We start from the raw sequence: 18363 nt of genomic DNA, 5'->3' as shown, positions 1-18363 counted from the left end.
GAATATTCACTTCCAACTCAATAACGGGGGTTTTTTTGTTTGTCACAATGTGACTGTAAATGTGTGCCTAATTCCCATCAAATGAACTGTGATTACATGAGACTGTATTCTACTGAGAGGGAAGTGACTGAGTTGTTGTACACACAGCTGTACACGTACAAACGCAATAATGCAGCAAAAACCGTGCAGAGAAAACAAGAGCTTACTAACTCATGCCAGTCAACATCAAGAAACGCACAACATGACAACAACTACTTTCAGCAGCGTACAAGCGACAGCTACAAAAATACCTTTGGTTTCAACGTGCAACTCAAAACATGCATAAAACATGAGCCGATAAAACGAGGCGATGCTCAAATGGCTGGCAAACAGTGAGACATTTGATATGTAAACAGCATGCAAAAAATGACATTCAGATGAGCGGGTGACATTTTCCAGAGTGGTTGGCAATGATGATTTCCACAATACCGTCACCACGGTGACCGGGACGAGCCAATTAATTGCTAACAGAGAGAGAAGCATCACCGCCAACCACACGGAGGGCACACAAACATGCACACACAAGCACCAAAAATGTGGAATACAGCATGCAGAGCCAATAAAGCAAATATACAACTATAAGCATCATGCATTTCCCACTTAGGCCCCATTTACTTCACAACGCCACGATACAGGATAAGGAGGTGACAGCAACACACCACAATATGTGGGGCAGGGGCAAACTAGGCAAGTTGATAATGGTGTGAAACACAGAATTTCACATGTAAGAATGTGGTGAAAAGTCAAAATAAAGACTGAAATTAATTATGAAGGAGGGATGGTGACTTGACACCAAAACACTTGATGATTTGTATCATTTAAAGGACTCTTTACGGGAGTTTTAACTGTACTTCTGTAGGTTTTTCACAGGACAAACATGAGTGTGAGGATGTACATGGGGCTTAAATATTCACGCAAGCAGGAAGGAAACCGGCACTGAGGTAAGCAGGAAGGAGAAAAAATAGTGGGCTTTTCTACAGTTGGTGGGAGGGGTCAGAGCCCGGGGGAAGCTCCGCAGTCGGCCAGGTGAAGACTTTACCTCAGAGCAACAAATAACCTGTGGCCGCGGTTCTGCTTCAACCAGAGACGCCTCTCCGTTCATTTTAGGCTCTTCCTCTGCCTCGGCCGTCATTGTGACGCTCTCCTCAGGCAGGGTGAGACCGTTCGGAGCTTCTTCAGGTGTCAGCATCGGATCATCAGTGCTTTCCTCCGTCACGCCTCCTTGCTCTTCCTCGGCATTCTTCTTCTCAGCTCCTGTGTCCTCCTCTCCCTCTCTGATTGTTGTCTCTACAGGTTGGCTGACTTCAACTGGAAGTGCGGGAGCGTCTGGAGCCGACGTGTCCTGCTCTGACGTCTTCTCCTCCTCTTTCTTCTCCTGCTCCACCTCCTCTTCCTCTTCCTTCTCCTCTGGTATTTGAGTATTAGAGAAGGATACGGAGACATTCGGGTGGTACTCCGCTTCTTCTTCGCTCTCGCTCTCAGATGAAACGCTCTCCTGCTTCACCGCTTTTGCTTCCACCGCTACCTCTACTTCCTCTCCGACTTTCACTTCCTGCTCTCTTGTGTGCTCCTCTGGGGGGGAGCTGATAGTAACTGTGACAAGTCCTGGTTTTGGTGCTTTGGAAACCTCTTGGACGACAACGGTTTCTTCGATTTCAACTTCGGTTGTCTATACACACACACACACGCACATACACACGCACGCATGTACACGTAGTGCACAGACACACACGATGAGGTGCACACACATACACAGCAAACGCATGGGGACAAAAAAAAGCATAACATGATCATTGAACATAAAAAGAAAAAAATCAAACAACTTTAAATGAAATTAAATTAAAACACGACAAAAATCAGGAATATAAAGAAGATGGAGATGTTCAACTGTGGACAAAGAGTGACAAAGATGAAACAAAGTGAGCAGGACAGACGAATGAATAGTCACAGAACGGATGGCTGTAAAGAACAAGAAGTCTGAAGCTGGAGGGATGAAGGAAACGATGAATGAGGAGCGTCATGAATGGAAGATCTGGATGGATTAACAGAAGAAAGTTAAGACCACCTTTGCAGGTTCTTTGGTATCAGAGATCGCGTTATCAGCGGCGGCTGCTGCTTCCGTTTGGGGCTCACTCACCTGCGTGACAAAAAAGTTACCGTGACAATCATCAATCAGCAGCGTCATCATCATTGTTAGCACTTAACGACACCATAGCGATGCCGTGATGCTTGTTACCACGAGACAGGGGAATAGGGTTTAATTGGCTACTCTTCATTTTTCTTCCCCGACTCTGATCCTCCATCCATCTCTGTCCCTGGTGGTCTTTCATGCACAATCACTTTGATACAGTATCCAGTTTATTGCAGCAGGCAATAACAGAGATGGGATGGAAGAGTTGAAAGAAGAACATATGAAAGAAAAGATCCAGAGAAGATGGATTAAAGAGAATATCCCATCAATGAACGCAGGAGCTTATCTTCAGTCAAATAAAAAGACAAAAGGAACATGGTATTGAAAGCAGCAGTTTCCTTGAGGTGTGGATGACCATAGAAAACATGGTGTTCCATAATGAATTTGTAGTGTAGACTTAAAAGCTTATGTAAAAAACTACATAATGAAGTTTCTTTGGTCTCTTTTAAAACATGGAGCAAACTGCTGCTTCAATACTTGCTGCTTTTTAGTTAGTTTTGCCTAAAGGGAGCTGGTTAAAAGCAAATTGGGACGTTTGCATTAAAATCCACACACACATAATTAGCATCACGAAACAAACGGATGAGATCCTAACATCCGTGGCATTCACAGCTGTTAGTTGTTCTTAGATTTGATTTGCCATGCCCATCATTCAGGATGAATAGCTTCTGATACAAAACAAGGATTACGATCATTCATCCAGCATCCAAAGCAGCAGGCATTACTGTCAGCTCGCATCGCTTCAGTGCAGTTTGGGAACAAATATGCAAGCATCTTTAATTAACTGAGGCATTACACAATGTCAGTTTACTTTCAAGGTGACTGAGACTGAGGCTGTTCACATGTGGTACCACCGTGTGTCCTGAGTGATCCAATCACAAGTAGACAGCTTTAGGTCTGTCACTTCACATTACACGCAACTCGACATGGTTCTTGAGTGTGATCGGATCTCACTTCCCTGCTTTATATGCAAATGTACACCTCCATCACTGGTATAAGCCGACAGCTTTTTTTACGCAAATGAAGATGTACAAAATACATCATGTACTTAGAGATGTCAGAACGTGTGTCGATACCAAGTCTGAACAGCCTATAACAGACTCTCCACAGAGTGTTTCCTGTATTTTGTCAGTGCAGCAAAGGCGATGTCACTGGTTAACCAACAAATCTGCAGATGCAAATTGAAAGTAAACTGACTCCTGAATGTTCAGTAGTGACAGCAGCACCTCAGTGGCAGACAGTGTAGCAGCTGGAGAAATAAGAAGGCCAGCAGTAGAAGCAGACGAGCATGTGGATATAACAGCATCTAGTGTTGGTTCAGGAACACTGCAGGCCGACGCAGCAGCCAAACAAAAGCCAGCAGCAGAGTGTCTACTGAAAAGTACAGAAGCTATCTCCTCTTCAAGGCTCTACAGCGACACACAAACATAGAGAACGCAGAACAGAGAGGAGAAAAACATGTTGAGAGCAGACAGAGAATAAAGAAACACCTCTAAACACAAAACACAAGACACAAAAACACACATACAGCTGGAGCGAGCTTTACATCTCCACCTCTTGTAGTGATTTCATCACCCAGAACCAAATGAAAAAGGCTTCTCTTAGAGATCAGAAACCAGCAACGTAGGCGGAATAAAACCCTTCTACAAGAAAATGTGCATGATGTAAAATGTGAACAGAGTCCAGCTGAAAAAGGATGAATGACTGAGCCATGATACAGAGAGAGTTAGGATGAAATACCCCAGGAGGAGAAAAAAAACAATGCAGTCCATCAAGAGATATAAAGAACAGGTCACGAAAACCCACCATGGCAAAAGCATCATATGAAAATACCCACGGAAAACTACTAGAGGAGAGAAGTTTCTTTGCAAACATTGGATAAAAAAAGTAAAATGTTAAATGCTCAGTAATTCATGCTTCTTTTCTCAAGTTCAACATCCAGACAGACGTACCACTTGCTGCTGCTGAACACGTATCGTTGTAGCGGGGGAGGAGGTGAGACGTTTCTCCCACTGGTTGGGCTGAGGAGGAGAGGGAGGTGGCGCCTCCATAAAGGAGCGTTTAAGCTGGCTAATGCTAGCTTGGTGTTTCAGAACCTCGTCTTGGGTCTTATCATGGTCCTAATGAGGGAGGGGAGGGGGAGGGAAGAAGGGTGGGGTAAAGGGGTGAAGGGAAGGAGAGTAAATAAGATGAGTATGGATAAATGGGATGATGGATGGTGGGGAGAAGAAAAAGCAGGGTGGGAAAAGCAAGAAGGCAGGAAGGAAGAGGAGAGGGAAAGAAAAGGGGATAATCGGGAGGAAGAGCAAGGAAAAATGGAGGATAGGTAAAGTTCAGATGAATACGGAAAAGGAGATGAAGGAAAGAAAGCGATAAAAGGAAGGAGGACATAGGGAAAGAGGGATGGGAGGGGGTGGACAAATTTGGTTCAACAGGTCACAGGAACATTAGTCTGTCAATCAGGAGGAAGACAAGATGGACGCCATGCCTCACTGGAGCCTCTTTTAAAGAGTCTGATATTTCAAGTTTGGCCTACTGTATGTGTGTGTGTGTGCATGTGTGTGAGAGAGACAATTTGTGTGTGTTTTAGGCAGGCTTCAGTAAAATATGGCCTCTCCATCTTGTTGAGGAGTTTTCCTTAAACCAGGCCAGGAACAGCAGTGCAGACTTGCAGCACAGACTTGCAGCACATGGAGCTGATAGTGGTGATCACACTCTCTCTCTCCTGAACTGCAACTGTTTGCTCACTTTCAGTAAAGTATCAGTTAGCTTACTTTATCTGTCCTGTTCTTTATTTCCCCCCCGTTTCTATTACACCTATCTTTGTTCTTCTCTTTCACTCACAAACACTCTACCGCTACAGGCACCAGCTGGCAATGCATCACTATCAGTCCCATGTTGCTTCAAAAAAGACTTGTCGTTTTTAGTATGTTATCAAACATCACTCAACACTGGCAGCCAATCACCAGAAAACAGGAAGGAAGCCCCTTGTGTGGGTTAGGCAGGCAGGATTAGTTGAGTTAGACGCAGCTGCCTGGCAATAATCAAACCGTTTGACAAATCAAGGATTGGAAAGGTAACACCGTTAAAAAAAAAAAAGTTCACAAAACAACATTCGACATGCACAGAGCATGCATAAAAGTCACGTTCACACACACCGCTGACCCCCAGTCACAAAGCAGCCATTGTGAACACTCTGCTTGGGAAACTTCTTGGAGGAGAACGTCTCTACTGTACTGTGCCGTAGCAAGATACACATCAAATAAATATTTTACATTTCAGAGATTTATGCTGAAAATGTCTCGGTTCCCTTTTTGTACACTCAGAGGAGCACATCAGTATGAGGACTGCTCAGGGAACACTAGTTACATGCAGTTCAAGCAGTTGCTATGGTTGCCGTTTCAAGGGCTGCTGCTGATCGAATGGCTCTTAACAGCAGTAAACCGCCTAATTAATTCATTGAAAACTCCATTATACTTATTTTTTTTCCATTTTTTAAACTGAACATTTGGGTGCATAATCTCACAAAAAGCTGAAAAATCATACGTTTCACATATTAGAGCCATATTAGATTTAATGTAAGTCCTATATTACATTTGCTCTGAGGGATGTATCAGGTGTTTTGGCTAAATGCTATACTATGCTTATCGCTTACTTTTTCCTGTCTGCCGCCTGGTGCTGAGCAGGAAGCGCACAGCAGGTATTAGTGGGTATTTCAAAGGAGATATTGATTTGTTTTATACTAGTGAAGCCTATTAACAGGTGTTCAAAATGGCTGCCATGTGAATTGGGACAATTAGCAATGACACTATTCAATACCAAAACATTTTCAATCATACTATGATGACAAAGGAAAATCATTGGAAAAGCTTGAATTGAACATTGACTTGAATGTACAAACATCCAGACGCAGGCATGCACACAGAGCCTGAGAGTGCGAGAGGGCAGCAGTCCTGTACAGAACTGTACAGAGGAAGTTGTAGTTCTGATGGCGTCAGAGTACACAGAAACATGTAGTTCTTATTTTCAGCCATCAGACGACGCCAGTACCAACCTCCAACATTAAATTACTGTGCCTCACATAAATATTGTCCCCATGCACTCTCATTGGACTCTGTAAGGCAGACATACAGTAAAAAAATGAAATGGAGAAAATTGATTAAAAAAAACAGAATTTAAAAAAAAAAATAAAAAATTGCTTTGCCTAAACTCTGAAAACGTAAAAAAAAATTGGGACAAAAATAATGGCAATCTAATGGGAAAATCAAATCAAATAAGATAAATAAATGGGGAGTAAATAAAAAATAACTGAAAAAAAAAAAAAAAAAAAAAAAAAACTGGCATGTGGTGACACGCCCAAAATTTCTCAAACTGTGATGAAAGCTGGAGGATGGGTACAAGTACAAATTTAAAACATTCTGGTGATATTCATTGAATGTGCTGATGCTAGCACTCATACCCATGTTTAAACATACAAAATACAAGGCATTCAAACGACACAACACCAGCAGAGGCTTATGCAAACCGACAAACCCAAATGTGCTTTAAGCGAAACCCAGAAATGACGAACCACAGGAATGAACCAGAAACCACTGAAACTGTGACACCATAAACCCAAGCAGAGCAACCGAAAGTGACGACATTGGGTGAAAGTGCCCATTCAGGATCAGTTTTTACACTCAGGCCCAATCTGAAAACAATCTGTATAATCAGAGACTCATTTATTCAACAGTTTTCGATGTTTATTGTCATGTAAATCCCAGATTGAGTCTGTAGAACCTGAGGAATTCAAAAACTGACTCTGTGTTATCATGCTTGGGCAACCTCACCCTAAAAAAGGTGAATCAAACCAACAAACCAACAAACCAACCCACGTGGGCAGAGCACACGATTGACAGACCAGATACACAGATTAAATAACCAGTAACAGTGTGTGAACCTGAGAGGGGGCGAGCTCACTGTCTCCAGGCGACTGTTGACGGGGTAAAGTCAGGGAGAAAGTAAGGACACGTTAGGTTGACTGCACAAGAAAACCATGCCTAAAACCAGCTTTATACTAAGTAATATCATCTTTTAATATCCCTACATTATTACTCAAAGCATGCTGGGTAAAGACAGGCCCTACAGACCTGGGTGGGCGTGGCCTCCGCATCACCAGGGCTTAAATCCACCTCCTTAAGCTTCAGTGTTGGAGTCTTGGTGATAGCAGGTGTGATAAAAATGAGTAGGGCAGGGGGCACGGAGAAAGAAAAATGTGAAATGGATGATGGGAAAAGCTTCCTCCTGCGTCAGCTGGTCATTTGACCTTTGCACCGAAACTCACAGGAGCAGTGACATGAAAAGAGTCTGAGATGTCATTAAAGTGTGACAGCAGGTGCTACAGACTGCTCTTGCCCTAGATCATAAGAAAGATTCACAGTATCTGTATCTAAGTAGGTTTTCTATCATGTGATACACACACACACTGACAAGTCCACAGCGCAGAGTTTAGGACCAAGTATGATTCAAACCAGCAAGTTAAATGCTACGACTACGGTAGTATTCCTGTAGGCTTTTTGGACACAATTGCTACTTTTTATTCAAAGAGTAAGAACTATTCTCCGGGCACCAACTGTTATCATGTTTCCACCAGAGGCCTGCTTAATTCTTTCCAACCATTCTTCTGATCCACGTGCATCCACCAGCTTAACTCAACCCAAAAAATGCCTAATGGCCACTCGAAAAAAAGGCTACTATAGTTTGACTTTAAGCAAACAAGGGGACAAGGGGGGTTGAAGAGATTCCTGAACCTCAGGGATCAGGGTAACACTGTTTTCTCTAAACATTCATTGGCAATTATATACAAACCAAAACACTATAAGTATATAGTGTATATATAGGGTTTAGGGGGAGGTTACTGCATCTATCCTGGGCGTCTACCTGTATGTACAGTTATAACATCTGATCTACAATTCATCTCAAAGTGCCAATCTGCACTACAAAGGCAAAATGCAGCAACTTCAATTTAGTTAAAAATGAAACATGTTTCTTGCTTAGCGATCTTTTTAAAATGTATTCCATTGTGTCACTTCATTTGATGGGTAAACATGGAGCGTTTGAACATTGGATTTAATTATAACAATAATAATACTAATAATTTTTGAAGATGTGAACTACTTTAATTCACTAAATGTGGCTGTATTTTGCCATTGTAATGTCTGCTAAAACTCTTAATATACCTTTTTTAATAACTTTTAATACACTATCTTTTCTCTATATTGACAATATAATGATATTTTCTCTATTTTGACATTGTTTATACTCTATCAATTCTTTGAGTTTCAATAATTCGTTAAATCTTACTCTTAAATCTTTGTTCTTTATATAAACAACACAGTGGGGTGGGCAAGGGGCGGGGATGGTAAGAATAAAGAAAATATTAGCTAAAAGAGGAGGTGGCGACAAAGTTTTCACATTCAGACACAGAGGAAATGGGAAGGAAAGCAGAGTGGAAGAGGGTATGCATTTATGCAGCAGGATCGCACATTTCCTGCGTCCAGGTGGCATTTGTGTGAGCGTGGTGCCTGACGCGCGGAGGTGTGTGTGTCGGTGTGAGAAGCAGAGGAGCCTGCTTGTTGAAACCAGAGCTCAACTGATCCTCAGATTGATCGCTCGGCGTTTCGGTGACAAACACTGGCAAAAGAGCCAACTTCCTCTGACTAGAGACCACGTTCTCTAGGTAACACAGGGTCAGGCCGAGGGGTGTGGCTAAAATCAGGGCTAAGACCAGGGACTGGCTCGCTGTTAGCATCACGGCCAACAGGAAGACGACTAAGAGGCAGGGCAGGAACAGAGGGGAAGGATTCAGGAGGTAGCGGTGGATGGATGGAGATAGGTTAGAGCAAGAGAGAGAGGAGAGATGAGGAAGAGAGGAGGAAGGTGGGAGAGAAAAGAAATAAGACGGCAGAGAAGAGAGAGAGGGGAGGGAGGAAAAGGAAGAGACAAAATGAGGGCAGGTAAGAGAGGAAATGGAGGGCAATTGTAGTCGTGTTGGTTGCCGAAGGACAGCAGGAACCAGACTAACGCACTTAGAGGGCAGGCAGATAGTAACAAATGCCATAAGATGAGTCCATTTTAATGCCAAATTGTCAAGAATTTGACGTAGTCTGGGTGTAGTCATATTCGAAACAATCATTTTGAGGGCTCTGACATTGAAAATCTTTAATTTCCCAGCTGTCTTGGAGGTGAATTTGGACAGAGTGGGAGTAAAAAAGCTGAGTTTCTGTGTTAATCCTGAAAACAGCCTTGTGGGCAGACGCCTGCTCCCATTCTTTCCCAAAAGGGAGAGAAAACACAGGATGAAAGAAGCACATTTAACCACACCCCTCAGAGAGAACCAGCTCCACCAATTTTGTCTTCCAGCTGTTGCTCTGGTTTCAGCCAGGCAACCCTCCTCAAGTCCCAAAAGCTCTGAACTGCATGTTTGGGAGCTTGTGATTGGGCAAGAGGCCAGAGGGTTTTGTGTGAGGTGTTCGAGATCGGCCGACTGCTGATAAAGGAAAGGAGAGGAGGTGATTAAGGGGAGGGTCCACAATGTGTGTGTAGGGGCCGCGTCGCTGATGAGGTCGCCGTCTTCGGAAATGTCTGACAGGCCGTGGTCGAACTCGGAGATTGAGTCGAGGGAAGGGGGGATGGAGGAGAGCGAGGATGATGAGGAGAAGGAGAGAGGAAACATGAAGATTGACTGATGGAGGTGGATTGCGGTAAAGAACACACACAGACAGGGAGAGAGAAGGAAGGGAAAAAAGGGAAAGAAGGAGGAGGTAACCCAAAAAGTATCAAGAGCGAGAGACAGAGTGGGTGGGAAAAGAAAGGAGAGACCCGCGCGCACACATCCACAAAGTGTAGGAGTAAGCGGTGAAGAAATAAGTTAAAAAACAAAAACAAAACCAAAACAGCCGACGCGATGTGCATTGAAACATATCATTTCATTGTTTGTTTTTATGAAATGATGACAAAAAAGTGAGCATGCAAGAGGGAAGTGATAAAAGCAAGATACAAAAACAAAGGGAGCGTGTGGAGGAAAAAAAAGAGAGAGGGAAAGAGACATAACATTAGTCAGTGAACAACACACCAAAAATAGGTTAAAAGTGAACATAGCAGGGTTGTGCAGAGTACAGTTGTGAGCAGAAACAGTGTCAACAGGGCGCCAACCACTGAACGAAGGCAAAACCGCGTTCAGACCAAATGAGGCATTGTGGCAATGAGGGCAAGGTCGTGCGGCTGTGTGGGAGGACACAGCCGGGAGAGTATCATCGTTTGGTTCATGAGCTCCTACGGCTCTCGGCTTCAGAGCAACGACTGTTCTCCATCCGTGACAGAGTGTTTCTCCTGCCATGCTGGTGCAGCCTTCCTGGCAGCACAATGTTGTTTGAGGCACCAGGAAACCTTTTATCAACTTCGATTATAATATATATGTATTTGGATAATAGTATTAGGCTATGTTTACAGTTCTGTTTTATAAAACAAGTGGAAACAACTAAAACACCACTACTGTTGACCGGTCAGTCTGATTGTTGGCTTGTTTCAGGTTGTTTTCTTTAAAAGCTTACTCTGTTTAAGTTTTTGTTATCTTTCTGCAAACATTTGCAATCCATACTGCCACAGTCAAAATGAATGGAAGGACTCGGGTTATCGCCTCAACAACTGATTTGGTCTGAATCAGGCCTAAGACAGAGGTAACTTCAACAGTGCTGGGGTGTGAGCAAGTAAGACAAAAGGAAAGTAAGGAGTGAGGAGAGGGGGGTTCGGGAACAGGAGGCATGCTTAACATACAGAGACAACTATTTTTAGGCTGTAGATTGGCTTTGTTTCCCTTCAGTTTCCCATATAACTATTTCATTGTTCCTATTCAATTGAAACTACCACCCATTACATTTATCTTCACAACTTCAGATAAATGCAGATGGTCCTGCTGCATGGTTCCGCACCCCCCAGGAAAAATGCATGTTGTTAAAATGGTATAATGAATTAAACATTGACCTTCAGTCACACAATAAGGACACATGGGAGCAAAATTAAGCCTAAGACATAATTGCATACACTCTAGAGTAAGCCAAGAAATGACACACAATTTTCATCACACACGTACATAATAATGTCTCTCTCTTTGATACACAAACACTTTTTAACAGTTCCTGTGGGAAAACCAGGCAATATTATAATGACAACAAAATTACAAAGAAACAAAATTACTTGCTTTCTAATATCCATCCTATGTTTTTCGCTTTCCTTCCACAAAGGCTTGTATCCACACATAATGAAAATATGATCCACACACACACCTTAGAGTCAGAGTGGAGCTCCCGTCCGTTCTCAGCTGTGTCCCTGCCAGCCTCGGTTATGCTGATCATTGGTGCTACAGAATAAGAAACATACAAACAAAATAAATTAATAAAAGACACACATGGTTTTCAACTTCTCTTCACTTTAACACACAAAGAAAAACTGATTCTTCCGCTGGCACCTGGGCCTGTAATCACATCATCAACTTATTGATGCATGAACATCACCTTGATGTTGACATCAGTGGAATAAAGTGGCCCTAAAATTACAATACTGTCATAATATCACCTACTGACAGCTACTTTATATACTCGTTCAGCTCAAGATCACTGTTTTTTTATTCTCAAAGGACTTAAAATGATTTCAACACATGAAGGGCTGAGATGTTCTCAAATCAATCCCAAATAAGGTCAAACTAAATTGATTCCTGAACAGTTTGCAATTACTGTAACTTTTAATTTATGGAGGCTAGGACACACATGCTGTAGCTTGTATCTTCAGTTCAACTTTTCAAAGGCTGGGATTTGATCTTGTAGAAAAAGGCAGTATAATAAAAAGATTTACTCTGAGGTATGACTTGAGATATGTTGGCCTGCAGTGGAACAATGTGGCCAGCAGGGGACAATGTAAGATCATGAAACAACCTGACACATGTGACACAGATATGCACAGCTGCATGAAGTGGGGTCGTTAAGACACATCCGGAAAACCACAAATAAAAAGTCGTTTTCTGTTTTTCGGACATTATAACATGTATTTGATGCGGAAAAAGGCTAACTGTTTATAAAGAACTTCAGAAGATATGACACCAAGTTGAAATATGAAATGTGATCCCTGCTCAGTTGTTTCTGAATGTAGGTATTCTTTTAGTTTTCTCATCTCATATTGTTTGATTGACATGAGAGTGACGATATATTGTATCTACATGCTGTGTTTCTTCCATCACGACGGCCCTTGTTCCTTTTAGACACACATAACATGTGTACACATCTTTCCATCTCTTTCTTTCTCCTTCTCCGTCTCTCACCGTGTGACAGGAAACAGCTGCTGCAGCTATTTCCTGTATCTGGTCAGACACTAGCATTTGACAGCCAAACACACACAGAAACACAGACACAGCCCTCCATCCATGACCCTGCTTCCATCTACCCATCATTCTACCCACTCTTCTTTATCATCTGTATATCCACTTACTCAGTACTGTTTAGAAAGAGGCTCAAACCACATATTTTTGTGAATCTCAATGAGTTAGTGTGCATGTGGTACCTCCATCCAGACTGCGACTGATACGTTTGGATGAGGTGCGTTCAAAGTTGGGTGCAGGTCGGTCTATGAGGGAGCTGGCCACGCGGGTCTGGGCCTGAGTCCGCCCGCTGTAACGGAACTTGGAGCCCAGAGTCAAGAAGCGGGCCTTGGGTGGAGGTTCTGGTGCATTTAACCTAGAGACAAGAGAGCAAGGGGGGAATGGAGGGAGGGAGGGGAGGGAGGGAGACAAAGATGGGAAATTGGGGACAGGAAAATAATTTGAAAACGTATTCAAAGGGATTTACTTTGTAATAAAATTTAACAGTCAAAACTGTATGTGCATGTGCAAGGGGGGCAAAAATGTTTCTCTTTCCTCGACAGGATATTAAAGCTTATTTTCTTGCAGACACAGCACACACAAAAAATCCAGCAGTGATGGGCACCTGGTTGATCTTTGTGTGTGTGCATATTAGAGTCTATTCATTCCACCCAGCAACAGACTGGTTAAACAACCACAAGATACACTCTCTGGACTTGTTGTCTGAGAACAGAGCCAGCTTTTTGTTGAGACTGATAAAGCACACATTTCTTTATTGAATGTTACCTAACGAGCTGTTTCGATTCCCCTGAACTTCAGACTGGGTAATCTCCGAAATCCATGTGCATACACAGAACAAGTTCACTTTATGGTGTGTATTTGAATGTGTGCATTTCTACCTGAAGAAACTGTGATTCTCCACACAGACTTTCCACAGCCTTTTGGCAGATCGATGATTCTGGAGCTTGAATCCCACCGTGCTCTCAAACTGCTCTGTCTATAAAGGAAACATAGAAACAACAAAAATTATCACTTTTTTTCCACCACAGAAGAATCTAGAGCTGCACAAGATGGAAAAAAGTTTTTTTGCACACACCTGATTTAATCTAAAGTCTGTAGGTGCATATATGTATGTGTTGGTTCATACCTCTCCTGGTCTGATCTTGATGTAGAAGTTGTTCCTCTTGTAAGAAATCTTGAGTATTTTGGGCCAAGCAAAACGATTTATCCGAAGTCTATCTTTGTAAACCAGGAGTCCGTTGGCGCACACACCAAGCATGATGTCTACACCCTCAGAATCCTGCAACAGTCACATTCAAATGGACACAAAATACATTTTATTGTGAGTTATTCATTAATCTCTGCAAAACATCTGTACATGCTGCCTGTTTCTGTTAATGAGATTGTACTGTACCCCAATTGATCTCTAAAGTAGTCTGCTAAAGGTCAACAGAAACTCAATTATCACACAGACAAACACTCAGTCCAATGCTGACACGACACGCTAACTCACTAACAAAGCTTTTAAGTCCAAGGCCATCTGCTAATGGTGAAGAAAGGTATTGATTACAGTAGTAAATTAACAGGGAAAATCTGTTGGGCTAATGGAGATGGATGCAATATATTGATAATGTGTTACTGGGACACAGAAAAGCGTGTCACATGGCCTTGCCATGCTATCAGCGGTTCATCGACCTCTGTGCTCCTGCTTGAGATACATCTTAACACTCTTTGGCTTGGACACACTGGCAACATGGATGGAGTGGAAAAACAATTTAGCTTGTGTGGTTTCTGTGAGTAAACAAAGAGTCTTTAGTGAATGCAGCTCTGGATGAGGTCGTCTCCATTTTGAAAGTAATGCCTAACAAACAAAAAAAAGATAGCCAGCTTTACAAGAATCTGACTTTGAAAATATATAACTAAACATCAGTACAACTTGCTTAATTAATAGACCTGTGGTATTTAGGTATTTTCATCTCTGCGGCTGTTAGAACTATTCCATTCTAAATTCAAGTCTCAGCAGATCAAAACAACCGGTGGACTATGAGTTAAAGACACTACAGCTAGTCGTGAATCAACTGTACGTCTTGTTGCTAACCAAAGTTCAAATGTTTGGGGTTTTTTTTGTCTCAATACACTTATAGTATATTAAATAGTACTAGTATAGTAAATTTTTTTCTACACTAAAAAATCACACACAAAAAGGTTTTTTTAAAAAACTAAACAAAAAGAAAATTAAACATGAAAAGATCTGGATTGCCCTTGGTCTACATTTATTGCCCAACATTGGTTGGGCTATAGACAAATATTTCCTTTTAAATTTGGATGTAAACAAGAATGTGAGGATGTTGTAGGCTGAAGCAGCTAAATGAACTTCAGCTGACTTCATTGTCATTATTTACACCTGTGCGTTTCTAATTGTGACACATCTACATGTATTCAAGGTTAATTGTCTATCAACACTAAACATCTTGCTCTCATGCCCCACATCCTGCAATCCTACATATCCTATTTTAAAACTGATAATCACGTGATTTAAATAGTATTGGAGTGGTTAAAATGTGTCTGATTATATTTCTAATCAAAGCAGGAAAATGCAGGCATGCTTTCTGATTATTTGACATGTATTTGAATGGGTTCAATTCTGGCACGTGGTGTCATGAAACTTGCAGGACAAATTAATGGCACACGACAAAAAATAGATCTGCCCTTTGAATTCCCACAGCGTTGGTATGCTATAAAAAAAGATTTTCAACATTTTGAAATCTGTCACTGCTGCTCTGGTCTTCTCCCCTGCTTCGCCGTCTGTGTTGCAAACAAGTGGAGCATGCCCTTAAAGGGGACTCGCCCATTTTCTCTCTTTCAAGGACCTGTCTGCACATCCCTCTAACCTTATCTCTGTCCCTCACGTCTTTGTCCTCATCTTACATCCTCTCTTTCTATTTTCAGACTCCCTCTCATATTTCCCCCATTTCTTCTGCCTGTCTTGCACAAAGACACACAAACATACTCAGACACGCATGGAAACATGCATGCAATCTGCTGATGACCTGCTATCCCAGTGAGAGAGACTGGCTGTTCCCATGGCAATGGCCTCCATCACTGTTTGTACAGCTGACACGCACACACACAGATAGAGTGACACAAACGGGCAGACGCACCGACACACTCTCCCCACATCAAGGAACTGTGCTAATCCCCTCATGTCAACAACAAGGGAGAGGAGAAACAAGAAAAGGGCGAGGACTCATTCATTCATTTAGACCTTAGCGTGGTGCAGGTCCACCCCGTACATGGACAGCTTCTTGGCATTCTCTAGAAACTGGGTGTCGGCCTGTGCTGGTGTCATCCCCCTAGACACACAAAAGGCAAATTACTACAATCATTTAACTAACAGCAGTATAGAGGCATAAATCCAAAAAATTTGATTGTATGAGACATAATAAATAAATATAGACTTGATGCGGACCACTTATGACTTCATCACACTGTTCTCTCTGACCTGTGAGACTTGTGGAGTTCAAGAATCTTCTCCTCCATCTCTTTGTTCTGATTGGGCGCAAAGGTCCGTTGACTGACATAGTCCAGAGGCCGAGGCTGGTCGGGTTCATAGTCACCAAATTCTGCCTGTAAACCAAAAGATGCTTCAGGTATACTTATAATGAGGAAGAATTAAGCTAATTTCCAAAGGTTCTATACAAAGCAAAATAAAATGGTGGACACAAACAATAACAGTTTAAAGGTTATATAACAACGTGCAAAAGGTGTATGATAAATAAAATAGAATAATGTAAAGTATTTTTATATAGCTACAAATTAAAATAGGTTTATTGAAGTGACTTAACTGTTAAAAGCACATTTAGACCACCAAGTCTATAAAATCACACTTATAAAAATATGTTTTTAAGAGGGATGTGAAGAGGTGAAGGAGCCCGCCAGTCTGATCTCCTCTGGGAGATTGTTCCAGTGAGTGGGGGAAAAGTACCCATAGAGTCTTTATCAACAGAGACACATAAGCAGCAGGTGACTCACAAGTGGAAACTGCACTCCACAGTGAATCTTCACACAGTGTGTTTTACCTGCAGTGTGTATGACCCCAGCAGAGCGTGAGTGACAAACGAGCAAGGCAGTCGACCTGACGCCACGTCTTCACGGAGCTGCAGACACAACAGGTACCTACAGGAAAGGAAAAGAGAAACAGGTTTCAGTTGAAACTACAGAAAAGCCTTTCTCTGAACTCGAATCTGCTCTATTGTTCATGATAATAATAAAGCGATCCCAGTAGCCTCTCCTCCTGTGAGGCCAGGGTCAGCTGGTGAGGATTAAATGTCTTAATGTTGCTGGGTTTGTTGAATAATTTTCTTAGCATGCTGGTACGCTGCTTTATTGGGATAGCCTTATTTCTAATCCCCACCATGTCATACCCGAACTCGGTTGCATAACATGTACGTTCGCCTTTAGTGAACTGTCCGGTGGTTTTGTGGATTCGAGACAGTGTGTGCCGTCCTCTGTAGTGAAGCTTCATGGAAGAGCTCATTATGTGAATGGAGCCTCTGTGTTAATGACTAATTCAGACACCTCAGGGTGCTGGGAAATAAATCATCCTGACTACTGAAAAATGTCATTCAAAGTCACTTTGGTGAGACAGACACTTGCTGACATGGAGGCTTAAACTCCAGTCATCTAGTCACAGTTCTTCTCTTCACTGGCCAAATATATTGCCCACAGGACAAGAGTGCATCTTACAATGTTAATATGCATAATTACAGAATATATGAATATACTGTACATTGAACTTCTGAACTCATATGAAACTGCATTTATGGTGTCTCCTGAAGTTTAACATAAGATGAACAAGCAAAATAATGCACCCAAAGTGCTGGAGGAGAATTTACCGTAGAAGTCACTCACTGCAGGTCAAAGTGAGCAAATGCTTGTTAGTGAGTGTGATTTCTGTGTCCTCGATTAGCCTTTAGCCGCAGAACAACCATCAGAGAAGTTGTCCGCTCCATTAGACATACACTCCAACCTAAATGCTGCGTGCTTGGAGGATGCCCGTGAGTGTAAGTGCGTGTGTGCGCATGCAAATACAAATGAATTAGCAACGTGCACAAAGCCAGCTTGTGTCTGCTTTTTCATGTTTGTTTTTTTTTCCTTTTACTTTTACCGTGTCACCTTAGTCATGCAAATCAATTAAATCTGCACATAAACATAATATTTTATCAATAACATTAAAAGGGGTGGCTTATAGTAAAAACCCCCACAGAGAAGTATTCTACTACTACAACTACTACTTAAGCACCACTTAAGCTGAGGCCATAATGTCAGTTTTGTGTTTACAGTTTGTTCCATTGCGGCCAAGTGGCCATAAAAACTCATTAGTGAAGGATTAAAGAAAACATTGGTGCATGTGTAACAAGTGTATGTACATGTGTGTGTGTGTGTGTGTGTACCTGGTAATGTCTTCAGTGAGCAGTGAGGGGTCAGGAGGGTAGAACTTGACGTTGAATGCAAACTGCCAGTTGTTGCCTGGACAAACAGTGATATACAGCATAGTAACATTACACACTGCATGTATAACAAGTGCAAGAGAATATATGTGAATACATGACACAGCTAGTGTGGCAGCATTATAATGAGGGTTTCCCGTATTTCAATGCAATTCCATCCATCCCTCTGCCCGTCATGTGACCCATCTGTCTAATGCAGAACAGCTTTTAGGATGCGCTAAGCCTGGTACATCACA

General features: G+C 42.1%; 1 protein-coding gene across 16 annotated transcripts in view; it reads right to left on the bottom strand.

Annotated features, from left to right (window-relative positions):
- epb41l2 (erythrocyte membrane protein band 4.1 like 2) overlaps positions 1 to 18363 on the bottom strand; it is a 50799-nt gene that overhangs the window by 6314 nt on the left and 26122 nt on the right. For 3 of the 16 annotated variants that reach the window (XM_030405698.1, XM_030405694.1, XM_030405695.1), the window contains exons 7-20: positions 18071 to 18146; positions 16697 to 16793; positions 16120 to 16244; positions 15883 to 15970; positions 13765 to 13917; positions 13517 to 13614; positions 12821 to 12993; positions 11554 to 11627; positions 7360 to 7425; positions 7170 to 7202; positions 4183 to 4350; positions 3457 to 3639; positions 2105 to 2176; positions 1079 to 1708 (exon numbers count right to left, since the gene is read on the bottom strand). In XM_030405698.1, the coding sequence (XP_030261558.1) occupies positions 1079 to 1708; positions 2105 to 2176; positions 3457 to 3639; positions 4183 to 4350; positions 7170 to 7202; positions 7360 to 7425; positions 11554 to 11627; positions 12821 to 12993; positions 13517 to 13614; positions 13765 to 13917; positions 15883 to 15970; positions 16120 to 16244; positions 16697 to 16793; positions 18071 to 18146 (2036 nt within the window). Of the gene's footprint in view, positions 1 to 1078; positions 1709 to 2104; positions 2177 to 3456; positions 3640 to 4182; positions 4351 to 6284; positions 6345 to 7169; positions 7203 to 7359; positions 9954 to 11553; positions 11628 to 12820; positions 12994 to 13516; positions 13615 to 13764; positions 13918 to 15882; positions 15971 to 16119; positions 16245 to 16696; positions 16794 to 18070; positions 18147 to 18363 lie in introns of those variants that run through there. The other 13 variants (XM_030405705.1, XM_030405706.1, XM_030405699.1 and 10 more) reach the window with 12 other exon arrangements.

Source organism: Sparus aurata, chromosome 22 (assembly GCF_900880675.1).
Source record: "Sparus aurata chromosome 22, fSpaAur1.1, whole genome shotgun sequence".
NCBI classification, from domain to species: domain Eukaryota; kingdom Metazoa; phylum Chordata; class Actinopteri; order Spariformes; family Sparidae; genus Sparus; species Sparus aurata.
Note: the sequence above shows the minus strand (reverse complement) of the source record. Positions and strands in the feature narration are given on the sequence as shown.